Source organism: Salvelinus namaycush, chromosome 5 (assembly GCF_016432855.1).
Source record: "Salvelinus namaycush isolate Seneca chromosome 5, SaNama_1.0, whole genome shotgun sequence".
Lineage (NCBI taxonomy): Eukaryota > Metazoa > Chordata > Actinopteri > Salmoniformes > Salmonidae > Salvelinus > Salvelinus namaycush.
In genome coordinates, this window is record NC_052311.1 from 50,497,865 (window position 1) to 50,517,784 (window position 19,920).

Below are 19,920 nucleotides of genomic sequence, written 5' to 3' on the forward strand. Positions count from 1 at the left end.
AGTAGAGGAGCAACAGTACATGTTGTGTACTGTATATCTTTCTCACGCACATTTGCAGGAACATATGGTGGATGGTGTACTTCTGCCGGCTGTATCCCAGATTACATCTACCCGTGTAAACATGCTTTATTCTTTAAAAAGGCTCAGTTGAAAGATGAAACCAAGCTTCTCTAGTACTGTAATATCTACCTCTAATATTGTCCTCGACAGATGCAGAGCTGATATTTGTGATACGTCTATATCAAAAGTGGGCAGCATAGTTATTGCATCAGCCTCAAGGTCTGGTGTTAGGGAGGAGAGGAGAACAGCTCTATGGCAAAGGGAAGGCAGCTGTCAGCAGTATTGTAGAGGACAGGTGATTCCTTTACTTTACCTTATCTCTCTCTCTCTGGGAGCCAGGAGAACCAATCAGTATGCAGCACCGTGGTGGGAAACAACAAAAAGGTGCTGTGAGAGATGACACAATGACAGTAGCCAAGCCTAGCAGGCCACATTAATCTATCCGTGTGAGTTGTCTGTTCCATGCCCCCACCCCTCTCTTCCACCTCCTCCTTGGTCTTCAAACCCAGGTCACATTTCGACATGGCAGAGACGCGTCATTTAATTGTACCTCCCTATGCAAAACAGGACACACACAGCTGCTATGGCAGTATCTTTCAATTAATATCACATTCACAAATAATTAATGAAACCCAATTCTTTCACATCGCTGTAAAAGCAAATAAATGGCAAATCATTATAATGCTAATTGAACATTGCAGTAATAAGGGAATAGTCATTAGTGCTCATGTTTTATGTATGCATGAAATTCTGTTCTCGAGACCTTGAAGCACTGATATCTGTTCTAATGTGAGACAGAAGGCGAGCGATATTGTGACTGTGTGTTTGTGGCAGTTCCAAGTGTGTGGCGCGTGCTACAGTGGCTGACGTTACAGTGATTCAGTATGGATATTGTAATGTCTGCGTCCAACTCACACCCTCAAACACGTAGATCCCTTTCCAGCCCACTTTCCAGCTCACACTCTCAAACACATAGATCCCCTGAACGCAGCTCACTCTCCAGATCCCAATCACCTGAATTCTGATCACCTGTTCACACACCTGTATGTCATTACCACACACTATTTAGTTCCGTTCTTTGCACCCCATCACTGTGAGGTATTGATTGTTTTGTGACACACGTCTTTCAGAGCGCTGGGTTTCCTGTGATTTACGCCTCCCGTGTATGATAGTTTTTGCCTGCCTCACTAACGACGCCTTTTTGCCTATTCCTGTCACGTTCTGACCTTAGTTCCTTTTTTATGTCTCTATTTTGGTTTGGTCAGGGTGTGAGTTGGGGTGGGCATTCTATGTTTTGTTCTATGTTTTGTATTTCTGTGTTTGGCCTGGTATGGTTCCCAATCAGAGGCAGCTGTCAATCGTTGTCTCTGATTGAGAACCATACTTAGGTAGCCCGTTCCCACCTGTGTTTGTGGGTAGTTGTTTCCTGTTTTATGTTGTGTCACCTGATAGGACTGTTTTTTTTTTTTTGTTGTTTTACCTTTGTTATTTTGTATTCAGTGTTCAGTTTAATAAATTTAACATGGACACGTACCACGCTGCATTTTGGTCCGATCCTTCCTATTCCTCATCAGACAAGGACGACGATCGTTACAATTCCCTGCCTGTACGTTAGCCTATCGGATTTCCTGTTTTCTACCTATTGTATGATCTCCCGGGCTACGTTACTAACCTTTTCCCTGTATGTGTCACACATGGTCAGACTGACATTGGATAGCATTATATTGTCTCCAGGCCATTGGTCCTACAATAAGAGTAACATGAGAATACAAAGATGCTTTGGGTTATTTCCAATATGTTCACTCTATAATAATACACAACAAAACAGGCATATCTAGAACAATAAAGGTTTACGTTCATTTATATACTGGTGAGGAGTAACAAGATCATATCAATGTTGTTTAGCAACCTAATAGCCAGAGAAACTGTTACAGCACCTGTCTGTTCGTCTGGGATTGTTGCCACGTGTCATCAGTGAAGCCTGATTGAGAGCAGCAGAGAGGGGACTCAGCTGTCTCCCATCACAATCTCTCCCTAATTCCCAATGTATATTTACAGACATGTTCAGTCAGGACTATCTCAGCTTCCAGCGTGTTTGTGTTCTAGGTACACGGTAGGGGCTGTACATCCAATGTTGACTCTCAGATTAGCAAGATGGAGACAGGGGGGGTTGTGTGGTGTGTGTGGGGGGGGAGGAGGGATGGACACATGGAACATCTGACCTTCAGGAAGAGAGTGTGGAAGGCAAAGATAAGGTGGCGGGAGGGATGGAAATATAGCACACAAAATATGTCCAAACCCAGCATAATTTACACTGATGGTTTTGTTTGATCATTTTTCCTGTCTACAGTAGAAGTGCACAATAAATTAACTTGTCATTTATTTCAGCTCTTATTCATTTGTGACTGACCTCAATGGTCTCAATTGATTTATCTTCGTGGTACCTTTTCCGTAGACAATTTCCTGGAACAACTGAAGTGTATTCTTCACTGTCGTACACAGTCACAGCCATGTGTTAACGCATATCGAATTGTACTATCACGGATCAATCCCATCCCCTGTTGTCATTGGTCTCCTTCCTATCTTAAAGGGGATGTCAGACAGAAGCTTTCAATACAGCCACAAATAACCATTCATTTCCTGCTGTCAGACATGGAGTGGTGTATAGCCTGTGGCTTCGCTTGATTCATCAGAACACAAAACTACGCACGACAACGGACATTGAATAAAGAACAGGAAAAGGCTTCTGGGAATATGCTGAATGGATCCTTTATGCCTCATTTGCATAATGTGTTGTTTCTCTGAAAATGATGAATAAACCAAAACACATGCATGAGAAACAACTAGCTTTAAGTGTGGTGCCATTCGCCACCGATGGAGCATGAAGGTAATGTCTGCTTCTGACTGAGACCCTAATGAGATTGCAATGCAAAGCAGAATGCATGCATACATCTTCATGATAATGCGTTTTGGGTACGTTGCGGGGCATGTGATACAGATTGTTTCAAATACTCGATCGTGTACCTCTCTAACTTGAACAACTTTGGCCCAAGTTGTTATATAGTTGTTTTCATATACTTTCCTCAATACATATACATATAGTTCGATGAGACATAATTAACTGCTTGTACAGCTTTAATTAATTCCTGAATGCAGCTGCCACTGTATTGAAGCCATTGGGCAAAGTTTATCACGGCGCACTGTGCTTTATTATGGGCGATAGGCTCAGTGCGCATCACTGCATTCTGTACCGAGAGTATGCTAGCCCTCTTTGAAATCTCGTAAATCGATGCATTGCACTCTTTTGTTAAGCCCTTCTGCATAAACATCCTCTGTACCTTAAGTCACTGTTAACTTATAGACAGATGTACAAGATTGCAGAGCCGGTCTCAGGGATGGCTAACTCTGGAGATCACTTCAATCTCCACTGATTTAGGTGAATCTGATTAGAGTTTTCTTTACGCTGTACTTGTGGAATAATTTCCAAGGCTCTCTAAAATTGGATTTATTGGTTGGCTGATTTGAAGAGCTTTTCATTGAAGAATGTATTTGTTTTCTATGATTGTGTTTTACATTCACATTGACATTTTAGTAATTTAGCAGACACTCTTATCCAGAGCGACTGGGACAGAATGCCAAGAGTGTTCAAAGCTGTCATCAAGGCAAAGGGTGGCTACTTTGAAGAATCTCAAATATAAAATATATTTTGATTTGTTTAACACTTTTTTGGTAACTACATGATTCCATATGTGTTATTTCATAGTTTTCACTATTATTCTTCAATGTAGAAAATAGTAAAAACAAATGAAAACCCTGGAATGAGTAGGTGTGTCCAAACTTTTGACTGGTACCTTATATATATTTTTAAATAACATGTAAAGAACTTCATAATATACATATAACACCGTATGCTAATACAAGCTAGTGGGGGAAAGCATACAAAAAGGTTTAAGAAAGGGTTAACATATAATTGGACTTGCTTGAGCACAAAGGGAGAGCTGACAAAGTCCTATTCAGCACTTTCCATTTCAGTAAGATGTGTCACAAAGGCAATGATGTTGTTTGTCACTGTGTTGTGCCGTTGTCTCTCTTCCTGACACCTACTCATCAATTAAATAAAACATTGAAGGCTGGAAGAGGTTTGCTATGCTCCCTATCATTATGATTTAGTTGTCATTCATAGATCCTTTGATGACAAACTGGACGTGGTCAGCGATTACCGGTTACATTATGAAGGCACTTTCATGATATAAAGACAGACAGAGTGGATTACAAGGGCAAAGGCATTGTTCCACATTTCAGAAAGTATGATTAACACAGGTTTACCTCTTTTATGCTACCGGTAAGTCTACTCTTGTTTTTATCCAATCAGACCCATAATCAGTTGGAGAGTAGGCCCAATCACAACCATCAGCATGCTTGATTAAATAATTGACTCTGATCTGATTAGCGAATCTCAAAGAGTAGACCAATTACAGTTACCAATAATGTCTTGCGGCAGCACCAACACTTCAGATATTTGGAGATGAAATTAGGACATGCTTTATTATTAATGCTACTGTGCCAGGCTGGTTGGTATGCTGTTGTTCTGAAAGCAGTAAGTTGAAACGCCAAGAAGAGGATGACAATGTCAAAATATTCTGAGCTTTTCCCTCAATTGTGACAGCTTTTTGGGGAACTTTATTTTGTACAATAGGAGTATCTGGCTTAGGATCAACCCTTTCCTTTCTGTCACTATCCAACAAAACCACGAGCCCCTGTAAAAAGAATAATTTACCACAGATGTTAGGGGCAGAGACATGGACATCCATCAAGCTCATTGTCACAGAGCTTCTCATCCCCTTTTCTGACAAAACATCCCAAAAACGAACCTGGGAACAATAGCTCTGGTTTCTCAGTGACCAACTCTAGCAGGTCAATGGCTTGTATCTTAGCCGCCGGCCCCCACAAAACGATTCATTGTCCCTTGCGGAGAAGAGTGACACGCCCACCCCCTTCCACCCCTCTGCTTCCAACCCACATGAGTGCTTTGTCTCCTTTTGCTGCCTCATTGGAGCAGTCCGGTCCATTCAGGCAGGTTCAGGTGGGTGTTAGTGAAGCGATGTTGTCTCTGTCCTAGGGAGCAGGGATGTTTTGGGCAACGCACAATTTCATATGCTATGTCTCGCACAGACGTTCATGTGGCTGACATGCACAAACACATTCACACACGATCAGTCATCTGTCATGGCAGACCACCAGGGGGACATGTCATGAGAACAGAGAGTCTGCTTGACATGATTTTACAGGATTGCAGTGTATCAAGGGAAAACGATGAGCATTGTGGTGGAAGGCACCATTTTACAGAAATCCCTGACTCACTGACTCACTGAAATCACTTACTCTTCACTGTAATGTAAACAGTGGGACACAGACAAAAGGTCCAATATTGTATAAGTAATTCTAAGTAATGTACAGTGGGGTCTGAAAATATTGGCAGCCCTGATAAAGATAAGCAAAAATTACTGTATGAAAAAAATTATTCATATATTGTATTATCAGATTATTGTATGTTTTCTTCTTATGCATCCTTATTTCGACACTAAACCCACCACTGGTGTGTGTGGCCAAAGAGCTCTATTTTCATGTAATCTATCTGACCATAGCACCGGTTTCAATCCAAGCGCCAATTCCATTTAGCAAACTCCAAGCGTTTACATTTCTTGGATGACATCAAAATAGTGGTGGGTTTGGCATTGAAATTAGAATGCATAAGCAGATAAAAAACCTGTACCTACAGTATAATATAGTGGTGGATCGGTGATGTTATGGGGCTGTTTTGCTTACACTGGTCCTAGGGCCCTTGTTAAGGTCAATGGAATCATTAACTTTACCCAGTACCAGGACATTTTAGCCAAAAACCTGGTTGCCTCTGCCAGGGGGCTGGAATTTGGCCGCAAGGAGATCTTCCAGCAAGACATTAACCCACAGCAAAATAGTTAATTTACCCAAAAAAATCTACATTTGCAATGGCAATCTCAGACTCTGGACTTGAATCCCATTGAAAACCTGTGGTTTGAATTGAAGAGGGCAGTCCATAAGCGCAGGCGAAGGATATCAAGGACCTGGAAAGATTCTGTATGGAGGAGAGGTCTAAGATCACTCCCAATGTTTTTTCCGATCTCATATAACATTTTAGAAAAAGTCTGTGCCATTATCCTCACAAAGTGAGGTATTGAAAGGTATTGAAAACATACAATATAGCTTAGTATTTCGAATATTTATTTTATACAGTCCTTTTTGCTCATTTTTATCAAGGGTGCCAATATTTTCAGAGCCCACTGTATATTCCTCCTCATTATCCTTCATTCACATAATGATTAGTAATAAACAAAAACACACACACACATAAATCCTTGAGGGTCACTGTAACAGAGTCTTTTGAGAGTAGCAATTCCCCCTTCTTTTATTATTAGTTTAGTGGTGGTATCATCTGTAGAATAAACTGGCAGAGATTGCATTGAACGCCAACAATGGGGGTAATAAACATTATTTATTTCTTAATGGTTATGAAATACAGAGCAACTATGCCTGAAGGAGCACACAGTTTTGAGTCCTCAGATGTTATCGCCATTAGATTTCTATGGTGGTTTGTTGCCTGAAGCCCTGTAGACTCCACTAGAGTACTGGGGGATTTGTTTTGGATTTAGAAGATAAGACAAATAGTGGAAGTGAACTCTTGTATTTAAAAGGTGTCCTTCTGGCTTTGATGCTGGTTAACTTAAAGAAGGATCAAGTGTGATGTTGTGACTTATGTAATAATCACAACTTACTAGTTCTGCACAAACTTCTGAGGCCGGGACCAAAAACTGAGGACAATATCAGTAATTTGTGAGTTGCTATTCCAAGCCTGTGCAATAGCTCTCTTTCTTCACAGCATCGAGCCTGACATCCAATTATAATAAATAGCCCGATTTAGGATAGAAGTGGCCAAAACAGAACAAATGAAAGCAGGAGACCACCATTAAACCACCTGAATCCATCACTTCCTGAGCGAGGGTCACATGGGATTCAGCGGTATTCGAAGCTCCATTAGCAAGCCATACAGCGTTGGGGAATGAATGTGTTGCGCTTAAATGCTTCCCTCATTTTCCCCTTGATTCAGGGACTGATGAAATAAGCCTTGCCAGCATTGGCTGATTGACTTTGCCTGTGAAGAGCAATTGATTGGTGGGGATTATCCAGCCAGGCCAGCGACTGATGAAGGAACATGACTGAGGCAGAATAGAGTTGGCGTTGAAGCCCCCCCCCCCAAACATTCCCATAAGGTAACATTCCTATTAAGTTCCACCAGTTGCAGTACAAACTTCAGTCAGGACATAAATCACTGTTCTTCACTTTTGCCGCTCTGAAAACATTAACTTATAACAGCTCTAAAACCTACATTGAGGAAGTTTCTTTTATCTTACTTAAAACCTAAAACCTTTTCAAATGTTCTGGGAATGTTCTGAGGCCCTTAAATGAATATTGAGTTGGGCACCCTTTACACCAGCGCCCTGAGTGCAGTAGCTGGTCTGTCTGTAGCTTCTATTCCCACTGGTGGCACATCAGCATCCCTCCCTGCCTGCTTGGCTTCATCATTGGACAACCTACAGCTACAGCACCATTAGGCGATTAAGCACCATCCCACTTCATTTTGTCCTCCACTTCAATCAGACGGAACTTTCTCTCTCCTCAGAAAGCAGCATGTTTTTTCCCCCAAGCCTGGGGCCTCCAGCTGGACTGTGTAGGTAGCTGCTGAGACGAACTGGGATAAACATTTAGTGTATCCGAGCAACCAGATTGTTTTTTAATGTGGTAGACTGCAGAGACTCAGACAGGCAGTGGGGTTAGCTCGTCAACAGGGAGCCATGATCACATTTCCCTCCCAATTCAAGACCCAGTAAAAGTGTAAATATATTTCAACATCTCCAAATATTATATTACGCCCCCACACTGCTCAAAATGATCCCTTTGAGGAAGACATAACGATCGTTGTGCACAAAATGAAAACATCCAGCATACAGTACCTGTCAAGTTTGGACACACCTACTCATTCAAGGGTTTTTCTTTATTTTACTATTTTCTACATTGTAGAATAATAGTGAAGACATCAAAACTATGAAATAACACATATGGAATCATATAGTAGCCATGAAAAGTGTGTGAGATTTGATATTCTTCAAAATAGCCACCATTTGCCTTGATGACTGCTTTGCACATGCTTCTCATTCTCTCAACCAGCTTCATGAGGTAGTCACCTGGAATGCATTTCAATTAACAGGTGAGCCTTGTTAAAAGTTCATTTGTGGAATTTCTTTCCTTCTTGATAGGTTTGAGCTAATCAGTTGTGTTGTGACAAAGTAGGGGTGGTATGCAAAAGTTAGCCCTATTTGGTTGAATACCAAGTCCATGTTATGGCAAGAACAGTTCAAATAACCAAAGAGAAATGACAGTCCATCATTACTTTAAGACATAAAGGTCAGTCAATGCAAAACATTTCAAGAGCTTTGAAAGTTTCTTCAAGTGCAGTCGCATAAACCATAAAGCGCTATGATAAAACTGTCTCTCATGAGGATGGCCACAGGAATGGAAGACCCAGAGTTCCCTCTGCTGCAGAAGATAAGTTCATTAGAGTTACTAGCCTCAGAAATTTCAGCCCAAATAAATGCTTCACAGAGTTCAAGTAACAGACACATCTCAGCATCAACTGTTCAGAGGAGACTGCGTGAATCAGGCCTTCATGGTTGAATTGCTGCAAAGAAACCACTACTAAAGGACACCAATAAGAAGAAGAGACTTGCTTGGGCCAAGAAACACGAGCAATGGACCTTAGACTGGTAGAAATCTGTCCTTTGGTCTGATGAGTCCAAAATTTAGATTTTTGGTTCCAACCGCCATGTCTTTGTGAGATGCAGAGTAGGTTAACGGATGATCTCCGCATGTGTGGTTTCCACCGTGAAGCATGGAGGAGGAGGTGTGATGGTGTGGAGGTGCTTTGCTGGTGACACTGTCAGAGATTTATTTAGAATTCAAGGCACACTTAACTACCATGGCTACCACAGCATTCTGCAGCGATACGCCACCCCATCTGGTTTGTGCTTAGTGGGACTATCATTGATTTTTAAACAGGACAATGACCCAACACACCTGCAGTGCTGCACCAGATGACCTTGCCTCCACAATCACCCGACTTCAAACCAATTGAGATGGTTTGGGATAAGTTGGACCACAGAGTGAAAGAAAGGCAGGCAACAATTGCTCAGCATATGTGGGAACTCCTTCAAGACTGTTGGAAAAGCATTCCTCATTAAGCTGATTGAGAGATTGCCAAGAGTTTGCAAAGCTGTCGTCAAGGCAAAGGGTTGCTACTTTGAAGACTCTTCAATATAAAATATTTTGCTTACTACATGATTCCATATGTGTTATTTTATAATTTTGATGCCTTCACTATTATTAGTAAAATAGTAAAATAAAGAAAAATCCTTGAATGAGTAGGTATGTCCAAACTTTTGACTTGTACTGTATCTTAAACAGCAGAGATATGGTGGTTGTTCAAATCTGACCCCATTGTGAAATCTTGACTCCTTGTACGGTAACTTAAAAGCTGCCTTAAATTTAAACTATAAAGAGGTTGGCAATGCTATTGTGATAGCCTACTGTCTGCTGCCTCCAGACATGTCCCTGCACTTCTCCTCTGAATTCCTTCCCAGTTATTGGATTGTCAACCTCCTTGGAACACAGAATTAGATCAAGATCCCATGTAGATGATACATAGAAAATCCCCTCACATGTAATGGTTTGGTTCCGCTGTTCTGCAATGGCATTTATTCAATCCAACAGGGCCATTCTGCCACAGAGGATTTGGTTTATCCTGTTCTGATGCACTGTCATCGCTAGCTACTGAGACCTCGCCTCATTCATGCTCTGTTTACTGCTGAAAGATTATGACAGACTTTGTGAAGGCGCTAACTCAGGCTTCTTGCTGTCATAAAAGTAGTGAATTCTGGGAAACCGAATGAGGGGCTGATATGGATAGAACTTCTTCCAGTAAGTTCCCTGTCGTGTTTTGTGGACATAGGGCGAGATGCCAGATTTTGTGAATAATTTTCAAACTGTTCCTTAATCAAAGGGATTCATTGGAGACATTATTAAGTGACATGAAACAGTTTCAGGCTGGTGCTGGACTAGAGTCTGTGCTTAAAATAGACGATGAAAATGTATCTTTAATGTGTGAATTATTTGTGATTTGGCTTAGTGGCTATTACATATTTACCAGCTGGCATTTCTGTGACATTTCATTTGTCAGCATTACATCATTTGATTGATTGTGTAATGCCTCACTTCTTGTTTAATATCTAAATAGTAGATGTTGAGAACAATTTATTAATTAACACTACATAAAGTTACCATCACCCACCACCGGATAAACAACTATTTTCTTATGAGGGTCATATATCAGAGAAGACCATATCCAAAAGCAATTTGCGGGGCCTAATATGATTAAAGATGTGAAAAGAGAGCCTTTAGAGAGATGTAATAACAGACAATTCACTTACACAAGAAAGGCATGTAAAATATTTTGCTTGGCTTTTGGTCTGCCCTTCCAAGAAAAAGAGAAAAATGTTGCAAATCCCCAAAACATGAATGTAGACACAATTACTATAGATGTACGCTTAAACAAAGTCAAAATATTTGAATAAGTGTCACGTTCGTCGTATGAATCGGACCAAGGCGCAGCGTTGTATGCGTACATTCTTTAATAATTTAAGAATGAACACTGAACAAACTAACCAAAATAACAAAACAACACGTGAAGCTATACAAAAGAGTGCTGACAGGCAACTACACATAGACAAGAACCCACAAACACCAAAGGGGAAATGGCTACCTAAATATGATCCCCAATCAGAGACAACGATAAACAGCTGCCTCTGATTGGGAACCATATCAGGCCACCATAAACATACAAATACCTAGACCTACAAAACCCTAGACATACAAAAACCCTAGACAATACAAAACCCCTAGACAATACAAAAACTAGCGTAATCCACCCTAGTCACACCCTGACCTAACCAAAATATAAAGAAAACAGAGATAACTCAGGTCAGGGCGTGACAATAAGTGGCAATTATAATAGATACAAATCTTGTGAAATCCTTCTAAACCTTCTAATTTGCTATACAGCATTGTTTGTTTGATGTTCACCAGAGAAGCACAATGTTCTAGTAAGAAAATAACAATCACTGTCCTTCGTTTCATTGACTCTACTTTGATTGGAAAATGACAGACAGCAGATGTGCCTCATGGGTCATCAATGACATCATAGTTGTGTAAGGAGCTCTTGTAAAGGCACAGGCTAAGTGATCGGATTCACAAATCACGCAGACCAAAGCTAAGCATGCTGCAAATGAGCCTGACTATTCTCCTAAGTTCTCTGAAGGAACTGTAATGACGTTATCTTACAGCAGACTTGTGTCTGATCGGTAACAATGAAACTGGCACTTGAAGTTTTGTGACTCATTCCTGACGTTGGCACCGTTAGCTTGAGCTCTACAATTGTCAACAAACAAAGCACATCTGTCAAACCACTCCCTGAAGGGACACATTTGTACATTTTCGAGTATGGTCACAGTTGCCTGGCACCCACCTCCATGGTGACTAATATGGTGAGGTGATTTATTGAGAAAACAGCCTCTGTGCTTAACGACAACACTGCTCAAAAACAAATAGGCTTTTATCTGCAGATGCTACGTGAGTAGGCTCCACATCGCCCAGCTCCGTATACATTATTAACTCAAATTAAGATGTGCTCGCCAGACTTGCGGTAAGTGCTTGACCCTGTCTTGCTGGAGGCGACCATCTCGTTGTGCTGCATTAGGGAGCCCAATTGATCCTGTCTGCTACTTAAATAAGGCCATCTCTGGACTAATGCACAGCCGCAATGTTAACATGGTGGAGTTGAGTCTCTTCACTGTGACCCTCATTAACGCTCCCCTAACACCCCTAACACTGATGAGCTTCTCTCTCTTTCTCCCTCTCACTCTATACCCCGTTGACACTTTTAAAGCTAACTTTCTGTCTCACCCTCGATCTCTCTATTTATCTCTTGTTCTTGTTCTTGTTCTTCTCGTTCTCGTTCTTGTTCCCCACTCTCTCTCATAGTCAGTGGGGCTGCTGTTGGTATGACCACTAAAGTATTTCAGAGCATAGTCAGTGCCATTAGAACCATTGAAACCCTTAATGAACCTTTTCTACTCTATCAATTAGTCTGACCAGTCTCTTTCGTATGGAGGTGTCTATACGGCTCATGGGTGGTTTGTGCTTGTTGCTATAGGAAGTTATTTAAAAGAGTCTCTCCATGCTAATCATAGGCCAAATGCACGTTATGGCCAAATTCATCAATATTACTTATTTACTTCCAACTGTAACGGCAACTATATCCCCATAACCATAAGTGGACCTAACAAACCTCTGCTAGCTGTTGGATCAGGTGTTGGGGATAGTGTTCCTAACTAGCTCCAGTAGTTAGGCTATGATCATACTTCTGGAAGAGAATATTGTACACCAACACACTCATATAACTCCTAGTCAAGAAGATTGATCTTCTGTTCAGCATATCTACAGTACATCTTGCATTGGGCATGTGTTTGTCAGCAGCCTTGTTTTCTTCCATATTCAGGCCGTGGCATCTATCGCTAGCATCAGCAATTGCTGTCTTGAGCCAATGACTGGATTGATTGTTTGAGGCACAGCATAACCTTCCGTAAACAGTATGCAGTCAGTGTGGGAAAAGACAATTGTGTAATGATTCAACCTGGTATTGTAGGGTAACTTAAAAGTACATGATATATTTTAGCATGTATATCAAAACATGCTAATTATTTGCTCTATCCATTGGTCTTGCTGTACTGGAAGCTTTTGGTAGCAAACTAATTGGAACAAGTCGGAATGGTGCCAGACATCTAAAGATTACCTAGCAAGCAATAAACCTTATCTATTCAATGCAAACTGGATTATAAAGCCCAGAAAATACCTCAGTGTAGCTTATCATGCAAACATTGTGCAGATCTCAGCAATTGATTTGAATAGCGTGTCGCCCATCCAGACTGAGGCAGACGTCAATAGCTGAGAGGGGGGAAGTAATTAAAATGGGTAATCCCTGATGAGACGGCATAATGATTCCTGCCCACCGCCTATTTCAAGACTCCACTACAGAGTGCTGTATGATTACACCAGTCAAAGGCAAAACCTTATTATATACAAGGGGTGCGGAGAGCTAGATATTGCTTGAAATGTTCTTTGGTAATGTTATTATGTGCTCCTCTATCATTTCACCACGCATTCATATATCTCTCCATCTTGTATTGGGACTTCTTTGTATTGATTCATCGTCCGGGAGAAGAGACACTGTGGCAGGATTGTCAGGACAGTTTCAGTTTTGATTTGGGGTTGATATCAATGTTCAGCACAGTAATATGTCTGTAGTCTGGCGCTGTGGTTTCAATGGTGAGATGGTTGTTTCCATGGTGAGACTAGTTTATTAAATGGAGGAGATACAGCAAGTCTTGTAAGTGCTCTCACAGCTTATCATGAGCCTCTTAACAGTAGTCTCGAGACTACTTTCCTTGTTGATTTTCAGAAACAGCAAAAGTTAAATGCTAGACCTATATAGGTCATGTTTATGAGAGAAGAGATTGACCGAGAATTGGCTGCCACAAAGTTGGCTGCACAGATGGTAAGTACTATTGAATCACTGCAGAACAGGTGACAAACTGTCTGTCTGCAAGTACATCTGGTAAAGACCTTGCAATATTGACAATAAAACATACTGTACCTTAAGCAGCAAGGCTATATGAACAATTCCATTATTCCTAATGTACATGCAACTTATTAGCATATTTGTGTAATAATTCAGTACTTCCCGATAACTGTGGCAATTCTAGAAGTAAGAATGCCGTTAGCATTCATTGGCATGTCAACAAATGTAATTGTACAGTTTATGATCAGTAACTGATCAACTTTGTTATGTTTGTTCCTTATATAATGACAAACCGGGGCGTAGGTTTAACTACTTTTAATGAACATATACTTCAGCTACAAAACTCCATGTTTAGCCATGCAAGGCATTCTTTAACCATCCCCCCGCCCGCATAGCCTGCTGGGTAACGTAGTCTAAATGTTATTAACACATAACAACACATCTTCTTTCCTTTAAAAGAAAACTACTTTTCTATGTAACTATACACGTCACATCACATTTGTTTACTCAACCTGCATAACATGCAATTTTCAATAACACACATTTCTTTCCCCCATTTTTTTTCTCCTTAAAAATTCAATATTTTTTCAACTAAATATAGTCTGTCCAACAATACTCTATTGTGGCTCTATTTCTTTTCACATTAACAAAACATTCAGTCCAGGTGCCCCTTTTTTGTATTTTTTTAGCAGTTCTCAATAAGCCTTTCAGGGGCTCTGACAGTCCTTTTTGGTCGTTCTGCTGAAGTGCTTCCTGAAACAGTTGGACAGCGTTCATTGTCAGCCTTGGTGTTCTGACTGAATTGTCCATTTCTAAAGGCATTTGATGCAGTATCCTCCTGATGATCCTCAGTCCCTTGAGTGAATGGCTGAATCCTTAGATCCACTCTGTTTCGTCTCAGTTGTGATCCATGCTCTGTTTGGATCTCATAGGATCGCGGTGCAACTTCTCTCTGCACACACCCTTGCTGCATCCAGGTTCCTGTAGTGATGTCTCGGAGTCGTACATGATTTCCAGGCTTCAGTTCAGGTAAGTGTCTTGCACTTTTGTCGTGTCGCTGTTTTTGTTTGTCTTTCTGTTTTTCCTTCGCGAGTTTGACTTTGTGAGCACCTCTGGGTGTTAGCAAGTCCTCATGGATGGGTAGGTTGGTTCTGATGCGACGTCCCATCAACATTTGTGCAGGTGAAAGTCCGTTCTGCAGCGGTGCGCTGCGGTAGATCATCAGATTTTTTAGGAAATCCTCCTTTCCACTGTGTGCCTTTTTCATCAGACCTTTGACAATTTTGTAGTAGGGTCTGTTGGGTACTGGATGAGGCATTAGCGGCTCTGCTTGCTGCTTTGGCCTGTAGGTCAAACACAGTTCACATGAAGCAGTGGTCTGGCTGATTTCCTGGTTCATTCTTGGCCAGTACATTACTTCTCGTGCTCGTCGTTTGCATTTTTCCTCACCCAAGTGGCCCTCGTGTATTTTCATGGGAATGACAATCTTGTTGCCTTTGAACACTATGCCATCCACAACGGTGAGCTCTGCTCTGCACATCCAGTAATCCTGTATTCTCCTTGGACAGTTGTTTTTCTGTGCAGGCCATCCTATCAGTGTTGTTTCTTTCAACTCTGTCATTGTTTGGTCAGCTGCGGTCTCTCTTTTGATCTGCTATATTCTCTCAGAAGACACAGGAAGTGATGCTACGATCATGTCGATGTAGGCCTGAATCTCAGTGTTTTTCTGTGTGTCGAAGCTCTCCTTCTTGTCGACGCTCGAAAAAGAGTGTCGGCGGCGAACATGAACCTTCCCGAGGTATAGATCATCTTCACATCATACTTTTGCAGTCTGATCAACATTCTCTGGATTCTCATTGGACAATCATTCAGTGGCTTAGACATGATTGACACCAATGGTTTGTGGTCGGTTTCTACTTCGAAGTCTCGTCCGTAGACATATTGGTGAAACCTTTTGCAATCGTATGTGCTTGCCAGTAGTTCTTTCTCAATTTCTGCATACCTTGTCTCTGCGCCTGTCAAGGCTCTGGACGTATAAGCGACGGGTTGCCATGTGTCGTCATGCTGTTGCAGAAGAACTGCTCCCAGGCCAAACTGTGACGCGTCTGCAGAAATCCTTGTGCTTTTCTCTGGATCATAGAACCTGAGCACTGGCTCTTCTGTGATTGTCTTCTTTAGGTTTTTGAAGCAGTTTTCCTGTTCATGGGACCATTCCCATTCATTTTTCTGTTCCAGAAGACATCTGAGTGGAGCGGACTGTGCTGACAGTTGAGGTATGAACTTTGCAAGGTAGGTGATCATGCCCATGAAGCGTCTCACATGGTCCTTGTTCTTCGGGCGCTCCATGTTGTTGATGGCTGATGTTTTCCTCGGGTCTGGTTTGACACCGTCCTCTGAAAGTACATCTCCCACGAAGGTAAGTGTTTTCACACCAAACTCGCATTTGTCCTTGTTTAGTTTTAGGCTGACTTTCCGTGTCAGGTCCAGCACTTGTCTCACTCTCGCATCGTGTTCTTCTTTTGTGGATCCCCAGACGATGATGTCATCCATCATAGTCTCCACTCCTGGAATGTGCTCGAAGATCATGTGGATTGTCTTGTGGTAGACCTCTGGCGCTGAGAGAATCCCATATGGTAGACGAAGAAATCGGTACCTGCCCTCAGGTGTGTTGAATATGCATAGCCTTGAGCTTGCATCATCTAGCTGGTGATCATCAGCCATTACCTAGCTGGTAATGTGTAGGAGGAAAAGCTGAGGTACGTTAAAACAGCAATGAGGTATGCAATGCATTGTGTTTAATGAAATCAAACATTCAAGTGTGACTTCACATTGTTTTGGTGTGAAGCAATGACCTTCTTAAGAGCCGTTAGGTTTTGGAAGGCTGCCTTATTTTCATGGCAACTCTGCCAGTCACAAGCCATTGACAGTTAGTACTGGAGATAAAACTCTGCTCCTGATTGGTTTGACCTCTGTTGAGGTCACAGGATTTACACTACCGTTCAAAAGTTTTGGGTCACTTAGAAATGTCTTTCTTTTTGAAAAAAAATGCAAATTTTTTGTCCATTAAAATAACATCAAATTGATCAGAAATAGAGTGTAGACATTGTTAATGTTGTACGTGACTATTGCAGCTGGAAACGGCTGATTTTTAATGGAATATCTACATAGGCGTACAGAGGCCCATTATCAGCAACCATCACTCCTGTGTTTCAATGACACGTTGTGTTAGCTAATCCAAGTTTATAATTTTAAAAGTCTAATTGATCATTAGAAAACCCTTTTGCAATTATGTTAGCACAGCTGAAAACTGTTGTTCTGATTAAAGAAGCAATAAAACTGGCCTTCTTAGACTAGTTGAGTATCTGGAGCATCAGCATTTGTGGGTTTGATTACAGGCTCAAAATGTCCAGAAACAAAGAACTTTCTTCTGAAACTTGTCAGTCTATTCTTGTTCTGAGAAATGAAGGCTATTCCATGCCAGAAATGGCCAAGAAACTGAAGACCTCATACAACGCTGTGTACTACTCCCTTCACAGAACAGCGCAAACTGGCTCCAACCAGAATAGAAAGAGGAGTGGGAGGCCCCAGTGCACAACTGAGCAAGAGGACAAGTACATTAGAGTGTCTAGTTTGAGAAACAGAGGCCTCACAAGTCCTCAACTGGCAGCTTCATTAAATAGTACCCACAAAACACCAGTCTCAACATCAACAGTGAAGACGAGACTCCGGGATGCTGGCCTTCTAGGCAGTGTCTGTGTTCTTTTGCCCATCTTAATCTTTTATTTATATTGGCCAGTCTGCGATTTGGCTTTTCCTTTGCAACTCTGCCTAGAAGGCCAGCATCCCGGAGTCGCCTCTTCGCTGTTGACGTTGAGACTGGTGTTTTACGGGTACTATTTAATGAAGCTGCCATTTCCAAACTTTTGAACGGTAGTGTATGTCACAGTATTTATGTTGAAAGTCTGCTTTCAAATATCCACAGAATAGTATTCACAATATGGCACATCAACTGGCATTTCTATCATGTGATAAATTACATCATAATATTGTGACAGGTGCAGTGGTGACAAAGCTAAACCATGGATATTATGATGGCAAATAAACTTACAGTGGGCTACTTACTGTATGTTATATGACAAAATTAACATCTTGTGCCAAGTGTTGGATGAGTTTATTCTTTGTTTTTGTTGAGTTACAAATCAGGGTGAGTTATCAGGCAGACAATGCATTTGAGTTGAGCATGATGTACTGTTGAGGCAGCAGTCCGCACAAAACCGTGAGCACTGTCCCATAACACCAGTTCAATATTTAGAGAGAGAGAGAGAGAGAGAGAGACCCACCCATAGGGGATTCAAAGACCTTATTATAACTTATCATTTATTAGTTCCAATCCCTGGACTGGATATGCTCCAGAACTTTAAAATCCCTCTCCTTTTTATGAACCGTCAGCTTATTCTTTATATGGAGGGATACGGTTGCAGGATGTAAGCCAAACTTCACTTACACATTGCACCTCACTTGTGCGACAGTCTTTTCTGTCCCCAATCCAAAAATAACTTTGATGTGGGATATTCTCATTAATATGAAACGCTTAATATCCAAGGAAAGCTCTAAGAATTTAAAAATATATATTAACGATTTAATAAGCTCACAGAGCCAGAGCCTTATCAGCACATTTTGTAATTGTAACATAGGAAGAATAGTAAGAAAAGGACTTGACCACAAAACATGAAAGAAACCCAAGTCTAAATTACTCCAAATACTTCTGTCCGTGTAGGATAGAATTCCAAATATTATTTATTTTTAGCTCATATTTATTCAAATTTAGCACTTCATATTTGAGTAAAAAAAGATATAAACTGTTTATTCAGTTTAGATACTCCTCTCTTATTGGTATGAAACCCTTTAAACATCACTTCAAAAATGTTGTCAGGAAAATGGTTCGCAATTACAAATTTGAGTTTCAACGTCACTTCAGTATGAAGGAACTGAACAAGGTATTAGGGCGCTTGTGTGTGTGTATGTGCGTGCATCAGTGTGCATGTGACTGAAGTTACTCTCTTAGTAAACCATTCATCAAAAGTCCTGTATCGATTACAGGAATGTAATTAAATTGTGAGCATAAAAAATGATAATCCAGGCACCGCTGGGCAGAGAGATTAAAGTAGATGTCACACGTCAAAATTTGATGGATGACCCTATGTGAACCTATGTGACCGCTATGTGAACCTAAGGGGCTGCCTGTCAGGACATCCTGATGGTTAGGGGGGGGGGTCTTTGGGTAAGGGTCCAGTTGTCAGGTCAACCGGTAATGATTTATGACCCAAGCCTGATTTATGACCCTATGTAATGATTTATGACCCTATGTCCTGTTGTAGCAGGCATGCCCATATTTGGGCTTCCGGTCAGGACATCCTGGCCTGGGGTGGGGGTCTTTGGGGTAAGTGTCAAGCTGTCAATGTCGTAAATCAAAAAAAGATCATGATTTATGACCCTATGTAGTGATTGATGCCCCAATGGTTTGTAGAATGGGGGCATGCCCATATTTGGGCTTCCGGTCAGGACATCCTGATGGTTAGGGGTGCTTTTTGGATAAGTAAGTGACCAGGTGTCATGTCAAACTGTTCCTGGATGTCTAGTGTTGGGGGTTGTTAATGAACATTTCAAAGAGGCTGGCTTTGCAGAAGCCTTATAAAGCCCCAGAACAATTCCTGTTTAAGACTGTACAAGATCTTAAGAATAACCATGGAATTTGGGATCGGTGACAAAGCAGTGATGACTGTAACAACTGAAGCGGGTCCTCGGTTGGTCCATAGAGCACGGGCCAAGTATCAACCCGCAATATATGATGCTCCAAAAAAACGTTTTTTAAATGTTTATAGAACCCAAATACCTCCATCAAATGCGCTGAAAGATCATGTGTTGATGTCTAATGGACAGCTGTGGGGGTATCGGTTTGATTACGTGGCCTGTAGAGTGACCCTCTATACGGTAGCTGAAGGAGAAGAATATACAGACCAGACTGTAGGCTTGGAATATGGTGTTGAAGACTGGTCGGTTTTTCGCAAGGTTGTGTG

The 19,920-nt window shown here is 41.3% G+C and overlaps 1 protein-coding gene across 1 annotated transcript in view; it reads right to left on the reverse strand.

The window, feature by feature from the left end:
- The window catches only part of LOC120047169 (soluble guanylate cyclase gcy-31-like), a 90,229-nt gene extending 73,800 nt beyond the window's left edge, over positions 1 to 16,429 (reverse strand). The window contains exon 1 of the mRNA XM_038992702.1: positions 15,846 to 16,429. Coding sequence (XP_038848630.1) covers positions 15,846 to 16,429 — 584 coding nt within the window. The remainder of the gene's footprint in view (positions 1 to 15,845) is intronic.
- Positions 16,430 to 19,920: the final 3,491 nt, after the last annotated feature.